The sequence below is a fragment of the Galeopterus variegatus genome, unplaced genomic scaffold (genome assembly GCF_000696425.1).
Source record: "Galeopterus variegatus unplaced genomic scaffold, G_variegatus-3.0.2 Scaffold3890, whole genome shotgun sequence".
NCBI classification, from domain to species: domain Eukaryota; kingdom Metazoa; phylum Chordata; class Mammalia; order Dermoptera; family Cynocephalidae; genus Galeopterus; species Galeopterus variegatus.
The window spans coordinates 221,773-233,271 of record NW_007730001.1 but is presented as its reverse complement, the minus strand read 5'-3'; the positions used below and the strand labels follow the sequence as shown (position 1 = coordinate 233,271).

Genomic DNA, 11,499 nt, shown 5'->3' with positions numbered 1-11,499 from the left:
TATTCCCATAACGTTAGTTTTAGTAGTGACACAATGTGTTTTTCTTTGGTTTAAATGATTAAGTTATATGTTTAGGTAACAATGATTCTTGCTAAATCAATAGGTAATGTATGTTTTCATTAACCCCAAAATAAATTGTGTGTCTAATGTGTACCAATTAATGTACTTGCAGATGTATGTTTAATGGGTCTTTGTCGCACCTTATTGACTATAAAGGATTGTTGTCTCACTGGGAGGCTTTCTTTTTTGTTGTTAATTTTTTCCAGCTAATGCCTAGAGAGTTTGGTGCAGGAGAATCCAGGGTCAAGCCACAACAGTTCTCTCCTTATTCCACTCCATTCCCTCCTCTCCCAGCTAAGCTGCCAGACTGCACTATGCATTTCCAAGAGCAAGAGAAGATGGATAAATCTCCAGTGAGTTGTTTCTTTATTTATTCCTCATTTTTTTCACCGTGTTACCTGGGTATGAAGAGGAGCATGAATTAAAATGGAAAAGTAGAAACCTCAGCTTGAAGGAAATGTACATATGTAAGGTAAAGTTTGCATGTACATATAGCAAAATATAAGACTTCAGAATCATGTAAGTTGAGTAAAAACTTGTCCCTGGTCTCTCTGCTGTCACGTCAAAAAGGCAGACACTTATTTTTCCATGATTGGAATGAAACCTGAGAAGAGAATAAGCCAAATTCTCATGGGATATGGGGGTTTATTGGCACTAAATTCTGAAATACCATCTCTATTAAAAAGTTTTTGGCAGCCAACCTGGAAATAAACACATAGCTTTCCACAGTGGATTAGCGAGTTATGTGTTATTAGCAATGGTTAGCGAGTGCTAAGGCACATGTTGCTGAGTAAGCAGACTGTAAGCTTTGATGTAATTTAAGACTTGCTCACCCACATAATTTTGTTAAAATATACTGAGTTCTGGGGGTTTACATGTATCATTTAGCCTTTGCTGTGTAAGAACAAATCAAAATGCAATGGTTTAAAATATCAGGCCATTTTATTTTCTTGAAGTTCTGTAGATCGACATGTTGGGTGTATTCAGCTGGGCAGTTCTCATATTAGCTTTACCTGGATGGCAAAGACAGCTTTAGTGACCTGGTGTCGTGATTGAGGCTGTTGATTCAGTATGGCTTTCCTCACATGTTCTTTGGTTTGTGTACAGGTTTGGAAGATTGTACTTGATTCGTGAATAAAATGTGGAATTATCACTTAAATTACAGTGAAATCCAGTGCCTATTCTGTAGTCTTTTTTCTTTTTTTTTGTCTTTTGTCTTTTTTCCGTGTCCGGCAACGGATCACAACCCTCAGTGTCGCCCCCGCACCGGACCGGGGACCGGCAACGGGATCGCAACCCTCAGTGTTGCTCCCGCGCCTCGCTCAGCCAGTGAGCGGGAACCGGTCTGTATGTGGGATCCGAACCCTCGGGCGGGAGCGCCGCCGCGCTTCCCAAGCGGCGCACTATCCAGTGCGCCACCGTGCCGGCCCCCTGTAGTCTTATTTCTAACTTGAATCTTCTGCCACATTTGAAACTGCTGTCCATGATATTCTCCTGGAAATTCTTCTGTTTTAGGTAGTTAGTTTCCCTTATTCCCTTACTGATAGTTTTCTTTCTTTTCTTCTGAATTCTTCTCCTTTCTTCTTCTGGACATAGCTCATCAAAGTGCTTCATTCTGGGTGCTATTCTTCTCATCATGCTCTTCTTGACTGATTCAGTTTTCTCTAGCTTGCACTCTTGGTTCTCTTTAGCTTCTTCCCTTTACTACTTCTCCTCTTTTCCTTGGATCATACGTTGAACTCGCTGTTGATGGCTTTTTGTAGCTATTCAAAAGTTACCTTAAGGTCAGTGAATCAAAAATGAAAATGACGTCTACTTCTTTTCTCTTACATGTCTTATCACTATAATCCAAGCCAGTGAAATGGGATGTTTCCTGGACTTTGCCCTGTTTCTTGTGTCTAATCCTTTGTGGTGTCCATTCTTGTAACTTTTGTTTGCTTGTTCTTTTCATTTTATTCTGATTACTGTATACACTGCCTGTATATGGGAAGATGTTGGTACTTATAAAACCAATAACTTTGTTCTGTTGGAAATATTCTTGTAAAAACCTGAAGTGCATGTTTCCTGGGTGATGAGTTTCAACCTTGATGACATGTACTTCTAAGCAGCAACTGTGGTGACATCCTTAAGAGTCTGTGGGGAGATAGCCTTCAGGAGTTAGTGGGACATTGATGAAGAACCAATAAAAAGGCATGTGAAGAATAAAAACAGAAATTGCAGGTTTTCATAATTTGTAAATTTTGCTTCTATAAATTTATGTCAGTGATTCTATGTGTAGTTTTTCTTACTGTTTCTAGTTCAAGTAGACTTGTCATGTTTTTAAACTTTCTTTCATGTTGTATTTTATTCTATTTTAGTTATCACTTAGAAATGAATGAGAAAATGGCTGTGAATATGCCACCAGTATGTTTAAACACTAGAACCATAGCTAACAGTTGGTTAGGAAAGAAAAGTGACAAACTAGTTAACTGAAAGTTGACATTCTCAATTAGAGTTTGAGATGTAACATAAGATGTGAAATGCTGGCTTTATTTATTTTGAACCTAATTTTCAATGTGAACCTAAATGCTTCCTGTTGCATTCAAAGTACTGTCTATGGTCTCTAATGACTTTTTGGTGTTCCAGTGATCAGCTGTGTAACAAAGTGTCACAAAACTTAGTTACTTAGAATAAGAATTTCTTCCTCACTCTATTTTGGAATGTTGTGGTTAAGACTGTAAAATGGCAGTGTGGGTTGGCTGCTGCATGATGTGTCTGGTCTCATGTGGAAGAACACTAGTGCCTGGGAACATTTGGCAGACATCTGGCTCTCTCTTTGTGTCCAGGTGGACTTTCTCATAGCCTGGCAGTCTCAGGGTAATCAGGTTTGTCAGCCTTCTCCAGGGCAAGTGTCCAAGAGGCCCAGGAAGAGACTATTTGTTATGTCCACTCAGATACCAAAGCATGTTTCCCACCACGTTCTCTTAGTCAAGCACATCACTAAGACTGGCCCTGATTCAAGAGGAAGGCTATTAGATTCCACCTCTCAATAAGAGGAATAATAAGAATATCCAGCAATCTTTAATAGGCCACAGTTTGCTCTCTGGCCACAAGTTTCTACCACATGGAAAATATACTTTGCCCCTCTCGAGCCCTAGAAATCTTCTACTGTTATAAAATTGACTGAAAACCCAACTAAGTCATGTCCAGTGGCCTGTTATCTTCATCTGCTTGACATGTGGCCAGCTCACAGTGAGGAGAATTTCATAAACATGTAGGAACTTCCCTTTAGACAGAGTGGTTGGTAAGGGGGGCACCCTGCAGACCCTGGTCTGCACCGTTAGTTGTGCCCACTGGGCACCTGGTTCAGTTCTTTGATTAGGGCCCTGTGTTGGTCACTGGAAAGATGCCTCCTGCTTCTACACTGCATTTTTTTAAATGCCTGCGTGTACAGTTGACCAATTCTTTGCCTATTTTAGGTTATAGTGGTTGAAAATTCAATGACACTGTTAAATTTTTTTTCTAATTTTGCCCTTTTGATACAAGAAATTACCCTGTGTACATCTTTAAAAAAAATGTTTTTCTAAGATGGCTGGTAAGGGGATCTTAACCCTTAACCTTGGTGGTGTTGGCACCATGCTCTCCCAACTGAGCCATGGGCCAGTCCCTGTGTACCTCTTTAAGAAGCAGAGGCTTTCAGTGTACTGTAATCCATTATACCAATGCTACCTCTGTGCCTTTTTTTCTCTGGCCTCCCCTTCTCTGTGAGGCAGCTATTTCTTAAGAAGTTTTATTGTTTATCAGGCACTGTCTATGTATCATACCCTATGGTACTTGAAATACTGGAAATATATACTTTTTTACAAAACACTGTGATTCTTTCCACGAAGTAGTTTGTGTCTTTGAAAATATTTTATTGGAAAAAACTTGGATCAAAAAGTAGTTTTACAGGCCAGCCTGTGGCTCACTCGGGAGAGTGCGGTGCTCATAACACCAAGGCCACGGGTTCGGATCCCATATAGGGATGGCCGGTTTGCTCACTGGCTGAGCGTGGTGCTGACAACACCAAGTCAAGGGTTAAGATCCCCTTACTGGTCATCTTTAAAAAAAAAAAAAATGTAGTTTTACTTCAAAATCAGCAAGTTTTTGCTCCTATACATTCCCTTTAAATTTTGTTTGAAAATTGAACATCTTTGTTTTATTGTTACTTATTTATTTATTGATGGATGCTCTATGTGGGGATCCAAACCCTTGACCATGGTGTAATCAAATCTGTTTCTAACCATCTTAGTGATCTGGCCAGCCAGCCTCTTTAATTTGTCTCTCTTCTCATATTTTCTTAGTGACAGAGAGAAGAGACCAGGTAGCACTTTTCCCATTGTTCACAGAAGTCTCCTTTGGCAGACCCCTGAGAGGGTGAGATACCTTTTTCATTTTCCATGCTATTGGAGACAATAGTGTGTCCGATATCCTTCAGTTCTCCATTTATTTCTGGTAGTATATTTTGTGCTGAAGCTTCTTTTATCTAGTATTAATATTTCCACTAAAGCTTTTCATAATTAGTGTTTGTGTAGTATTTTTTAATTTAATTTTTTAACTTTCAGTCTCTTTGTGTCTTTTTATTTAAAGTGTATGTCTCTTGATAGCATATTGTTGGGTCTTACTTTCCTATCAGTAGTTTTTGCTGTAAGCAGAATATTTAGACTAATTGTACTTAATCTAGTTATTAAAAGGGGTAGATATACGTCTGCCATATTGCTACTAGCCCCTTCCTTTGCTTGTTTTTTAAACATGTTATTTTTTTTGTTGTCATATAGCTGTGGAAGACTTTTTTATTATGTATTCTTCATGTTAATTTCTTATGATGTAGATGATTTGCAACTATTTCACTTTTTGAGGTTCTGACACATAGTATTGTGTTTTTTATTCAAGATTCTACTGGGTCATTGCTGGTATGTTGAAACGTGATAAAATTTTGTTTACTAACCTTGTGTCCTGCAATCTTGCTGCAATAGCTTATTAATTGCTGGAGATTTTTCATTTATTTACTAGAATTTTTTACACAGATACTCCTATCAGATGCAGTCAAAGACAATTTTATTGATTTATTTTTCCAAGTTTGTAATCTTTTATTTCATTTTCTTCTGTTATTGTAGTATGAAGTACTTTTAGTGTAATGTTGAGAGAGGTGAGAGGGCCCATTCTTGCCTTGTTCCTGATTTTCTGGGAAAGCTTTGTGTATTTCATCATGAATACTAATGTTAACTACAGTTTCCTGTAGATAGTCTTTATCAAGTTGTGAAGTTCCCCTCTATTTCCAATTGACTGAGAGTTTTTATGATGAATGGGTGCTGTATTTTGTCCAAGGCTTTTTCTGAATCTGTTGATATACTNGTTTTATTGTTACTTATTTATTTATTGATGGATGCTCTATGTGGGGATCCAAACCCTTGACCATGGTGTAATCAAATCTGTTTCTAACCATCTTAGTGATCTGGCCAGCCAGCCTCTTTAATTTGTCTCTCTTCTCATATTTTCTTAGTGACAGAGAGAAGAGACCAGGTAGCACTTTTCCCATTGTTCACAGAAGTCTCCTTTGGCAGACCCCTGAGAGGGTGAGATACCTTTTTCATTTTCCATGCTATTGGAGACAATAGTGTGTCCGATATCCTTCAGTTCTCCATTTATTTCTGGTAGTATATTTTGTGCTGAAGCTTCTTTTATCTAGTATTAATATTTCCACTAAAGCTTTTCATAATTAGTGTTTGTGTAGTATTTTTTAATTTAATTTTTTAACTTTCAGTCTCTTTGTGTCTTTTTATTTAAAGTGTATGTCTCTTGATAGCATATTGTTGGGTCTTACTTTCCTATCAGTAGTTTTTGCTGTAAGCAGAATATTTAGACTAATTGTACTTAATCTAGTTATTAAAAGGGGTAGATATACGTCTGCCATATTGCTACTAGCCCCTTCCTTTGCTTGTTTTTTAAACACGTTATTTTTTTTGTTGTCATATAGCTGTGGAAGACTTTTTTATTATGTATTCTTCATGTTAATTTCTTATGATGTAGATGATTTGCAACTATTTCACTTTTTGAGGTTCTGACACATAGTATTGTGTTTTTTATTCAAGATTCTACTTGGTCATTGCTGGTATGTTGAAACGTGATAAAATTTTGTTTACTAACCTTGTGTCCTGCAATCTTGCTGCAATAGCTTATTAATTGCTGGAGATTTTTCATTTATTTACTAGAATTTTTTACACAGATACTCCTATCAGATGCAGTCAAAGACAATTTTATTGATTTATTTTTCCAAGTTTGTAATCTTTTATTTCATTTTCTTCTGTTATTGTAGTATGAAGTACTTTTAGTGTAATGTTGAGAGAGGTGAGAGGGCCCATTCTTGCCTTGTTCCTGATTTTCTGGGAAAGCTTTGTGTATTTCATCATGAATACTAATGTTAACTACAGTTTCCTGTAGATAGTCTTTATCAAGTTGTGAAGTTCCCCTCTATTTCCAATTGACTGAGAGTTTTTATGATGAATGGGTGCTGTATTTTGTCCAAGGCTTTTTCTGAATCTGTTGATATACTATCTAATTTCTTTGTTTGTGGTGTTTTGATGTGAAGGATTAAATTAATTGATGTTCAAGTACTGAACAAGCCTTGCGTTGTAAATACTACTTGGTTGTGGTGCATAATTCTTTGTGAACATTGTTTGATTAGGTTTTTGAATATTTTCTTGGTGATATTTGTATCTTCATGTGCAATAATGGTTTCTACTTTTTCATTGTAATATCTTTGTCTGGTTTTGGTATTTAGTGTTGTGCTTGTAGAATATGTTGTGAGGTATCTGACCATTTATTCTCTGAAATAGATGGTAGAGAGTTGGTATAATTTCTTCTTTTTAATGTTTGGATGGGGCTGGCCTGTGGCTCACTTGGGAGAACATAGTGCTGACAACACCAAGTCAAGGATTAAGATCCCCTTACCAGCCATCTTTAAGAAATAAAAATAAAAATAAAATTGAAAACAAATAAATGTTTCAGTGAATTCCCCAGTAAACACATTGGACCCAGGTGCTTTCTGTTTTGAAGTTATTTTTTTTCTTCTCAGTTTTCATAATAGAAATAGTCCTATTCTAATACTACGTTTTAGTGTTTGCAAGTTTTAAGGAAATTGTGTCTTTCAAGGAGTTGGTCAATTTCATCTAGTTTATCAAATTTGTGCTCAGTGTAGTTCATAGTATTTATTTCTTTTAATGTTCATAGGCTCTGTAGTGATTTTCTCTTTTTCATTTCTGATATTAGTAATATGTGTTTTGTGTCATTATGTTTTTAGTTCACTTAGTTGTAGGCTTATCAATCTTATTGATCTTTTTGGGGAATTAACTCTTTTGTTGACAATTTTCTCTCAATTTCTTTGTTAATTTTTTTTTCGCTAATTTTTTTCTGCTTCCTTTTAATTTTCTTTCTTTTTTTCTAGTTCCCAAAGATACAAACTTAGCTTATTGACTTTAGCTGTTTCTTTTTTAAAATATATGCATTCAATACTGTAATTGTTTTGAAAGGATTCCTATTTCTGCATTCCACAAATTTAGATGAGTCACCTTTTCACTTTTATTTACTTCAAAATATTTAAAAACTTTTCTTGAGATTTTTTATAATTTTTTTGTACCCATGTACAATTCCAAGACTGAATTTTATGAAAGTGCCTACATGGAGACTACACTACTGAATCTACCTGAAACCAGTACTAAACCAACCATTCAGTAGTCAGTATAAAACACATCAACAAAAGGAACTCCCTGTCCTCAAAGCCCACTCTGGGGTATTAGGAAAAAACAACTGCTCTACCAGGCAATTAGAGACCAATATAGAGATAGTAGAAATATGAGAAGTAAAACTTATGACACTACCAAAGGAATATAATTTTCATGTACCAGACCATATAGAGCAGGAAGTCCTTGAAATGACTGAATAGGAATTTCAAGCAACAATCCCAAGGAAACTCATTGAGTTAGAAGATGACTCAGAAAGCACAGCCAAATGAGAAAAGTATCCAGAATCTGGAGGAGGAAATGTACAAAGAAACTGTTGCTCTAAAAAAAGATTGTAGCAGAACTCATGTAACTGGAAGTGTCATTAAATGAAATTTGAAACACAACTAAGAGCTTTAACAGCCTGCCACAATGAGCAGAAGAAAGAATTCATGATCTTGAATACAGCCTTTTCAAAATAACACAGTGGACCAAACAAACAAACAAACAAAAAAAGATAGAAAGATAGAAAGAAAGAAAGTAAAAAAGAATTAAAAAAAAAAAAAGTCAAGGAGAACAAGCAGAGAACCTGAAGCCACACAAACATCCAAATGATGGATGTTCCCGAAGGGGAGGAAAAAGGAAAAGGCATTGAAAGTATATTCAATTTAAATAAAAGCAGAAAATTTCCCAGATTTAGGGAGAGAATGGATTTTCAGGTAGAGGAGGCTTGAAGATCCCAGAACCAATTCAATCCAAAAACTTCCTCTGCAAGGTACATTATAATGAAATTTGAAAATCTCAAAGACAAAGAGAATCTTAAAAGTAATAGGCAAAAACATCAGGTTACCTATAAGAGAGCCACCAACAGACTAACAACAGATTTTTCATCAGAAACCCTAAAGGCAAGAAGATAATAGGGTGATATATTCAAAATAAAAGACAAAATTTGCCATCAAAGACTACTATACCCAGCAAGTCTATCTTTTGGAAATGAGAGAGATAATATATTTCTAACAAAAACAAATACTATGGGAGATCACCACCACATGACCAGCCTTACAAGATATTCTGAAGGGAGTAATGCATCTCATATATGAACAACAATAATCGTTACCATGAATACAAAAGAAAGAATAAAACCCCTTAATACAACAAAAATGCTAATGTTAAAGAGAAAAAAACTTCTATCTAACCACCTCAAAAAAACAACAAACACAGAAGACAAATGATAAAATGGAAATAAAGGAACAAAAGGTATTTACAACATCCAAAGAAAAATCAAAATGACAGGAGTAAGTCAACATATTTAAATAGTAACTCAATATAAATGGATTAAACACTCCCCTCAAAAGACACACACTGACTGGATTAACAATAAAGGGATCTACCCAGTAAGAAGACATACTAATAATACATATATATTCATCCAACTTTGGAGTACCCAGATAACTAAGGCAAATGCTATTAGACTTAAAGAAAGAGACTCTAATTTTACAATAGATGGGGACCTGAGTTCCCCTGTCTTCATAGGACAGATCATCTAGGTGAAAAATCAGCAGAAACACATGATTTCAACTGCAGTTTAGACCAGTTGGACTTGACAGATATCTACAAAACATTTCATCCAGCAACCACGGCATATATATTTTTCTCATCAGCACAAGGAACATGCTCCAGGATGCACCACATGTTAGGTCACAAATTAAGGCTCAAAAAGGTTTTATAAAATTGAAATTATTTCATTTATATATTTTTGACAACAATGGATTTAAACTAGAAAGGAATAACAGAGGAAACTCTGGAAAGTTTACAAATACATGACAATTAAACAACAATCTCCTGTATGACCTATGGGTCCAAGAAGAAATTAAACAGAAAATCAAAAAATTTCTTGAAAGTAATGAAAACAAAGACAAATCATACCAAAACCTGTGGGATACTGCAAAAGCAGTACTGAGGGAAACTTATCATGATAAATGCTTATATTGGAGGAATAGAAGGGCTGCAAATAAATAATTGAACACTGCACCTAAAAGAACTAGAAAAATAAAAACAACTCAACAAAAAAGTAGTAGATAGAAATCATTAAGATCAGATCAATATTAAATGAAATAGATCCCCACAAAGTGATACAAATGAGTTGTGAGGTACTGAATAGCAAGCTGACAAAGTCCTTTCTATTCTAGGGAAGAAGCCAGCCTGACTGGCTTCCCATTTTTCCTGCTTCACCCTTCTCCCACACCTTGAGGTCTGAGGCTTGATTGGATACAGGACCCTGAGACGTTTGTAAATAAGAAACTTATGCTCTTGCTCTGTAAATGTGAAACTTATTCTCTTATTTTTTTGATAAGTAGTTAGCTGTGAATCTTCAAGCACCATGACAGCTGAAGATGTTCTATAAATAGCTTTGTACCAGACATTATTCAATCAGTACAATTTGTTCTTTCCACTGGCTTATAAAAAGGAACCTAAAATAAACTAGGATGCTTCACAGATCATCAGCCTGTGTAGCTTTCCTGATCCCATAAGTGTGTTTCTTCAAGTCCCCACCATCTCCCCTTGGGTACTGGTCAACAACAAGTGGTGCCTAAACAGGGACCTGAGTATGGAAAAAGTTCTTGGAAACAGGTGAGGGAAACTTCATGTTTTAGGGTGTGAACCTATTCTGTTTAGGAGTGAAGGCATATAGTCAAGAGTAAAACTAACTTGGCAAGGAGGGAGCAAAGAGCAGGATCTCTTTCTCCAAGCTTTGAAATCTATGCTTAAAGATTGGGGCTGCAAGGTCTTCATTCAGTTAGAAAAATTTTTACGTCACACTCAAGGAGTCTGCCCCTGCTTTCCTATAGAAGGGACAGTCAATATTGAAACTTGGGAGCATGTTGGGAGATGGCTCCGAGAACATTATTGTACTGTGGGTCCTTCTAAAGTCCCTGCGGACACTTTTTCTTTATGGAATTTGATCAGAGACTGTTCATGGGCATCCTGTCCATGAGGCTTCTAAAGCCCCTGCAGTCTTAACTGTCTCTAAACCTATTGAAGTTCCTGATATACTTTCTTCACCCACTGATGTTGTTGAAATACCTTGGATTGGGGAATACATTGAAGAGATAGAGGATAAAGAGGAAATAGTGAGGTGGAGTCACCTCCTGCCGAGCGATTTCCTCCATGCCCTCCTTTGGCTGTTGAGTCCCCTGACTTTTTCTTGGCTTTTGACAATCTGATGAAGTCCTGACATTGAAATCATAAAAGGTATTCAAAGGCATTGTCTCCATGTTCCCATGGCCCCAAGGTGCCTCAGACATACCCTATCCTATCTTATGCCGTGCCTGTCAAATGTCTCCTTTACAGAAGGCTCTCCTAATGAGATGGGAGAGAGGGGAAGATGGCTTCTAGGGTTAGAGATGTTATCCTGTTACTGAGTCTTTTAATGCAGTGGGACAAGCAGTATGGGAGTATCAACCACTCTGTTTTAAAACTGAAGGAACTAAAAACTGCTGATATGAAGTATGGGCCTATGGGTCCCTTTAATTTAAGCTTACTTGAGACAATGGTGGTTGAAGCTCTCCCACCAGCAGATTGGAAAAATATAGCAAACGCCTGTCTTAGTGGAGGTGAATATCTTTTGTGGAAATCAGAGTTTTCTGAACGTGCTCAGGAACAATCTGAGTGCAATCACAGAGAAGGACTTGAAGTCACTTTT

At 36.6% G+C, this 11,499-nt stretch overlaps 1 protein-coding gene across 2 annotated transcripts in view; it reads left to right on the top strand.

Moving 5' to 3' along the window:
- The first annotated feature begins 227 nt into the window (after nucleotides 1-227).
- LOC103601806 (zinc finger protein 717-like) overlaps nucleotides 228-11,499 on the top strand; it is a 38,126-nt gene continuing 26,854 nt past the window's right edge. For both annotated transcript variants that reach the window (XM_008586222.1, XM_008586223.1), the window contains exon 1: nucleotides 228-413. In XM_008586222.1, coding sequence (XP_008584444.1) covers nucleotides 270-413 — 144 coding nt within the window. In that variant the 5' untranslated portion in view covers nucleotides 228-269. The remainder of the gene's footprint in view (nucleotides 414-11,499) is intronic.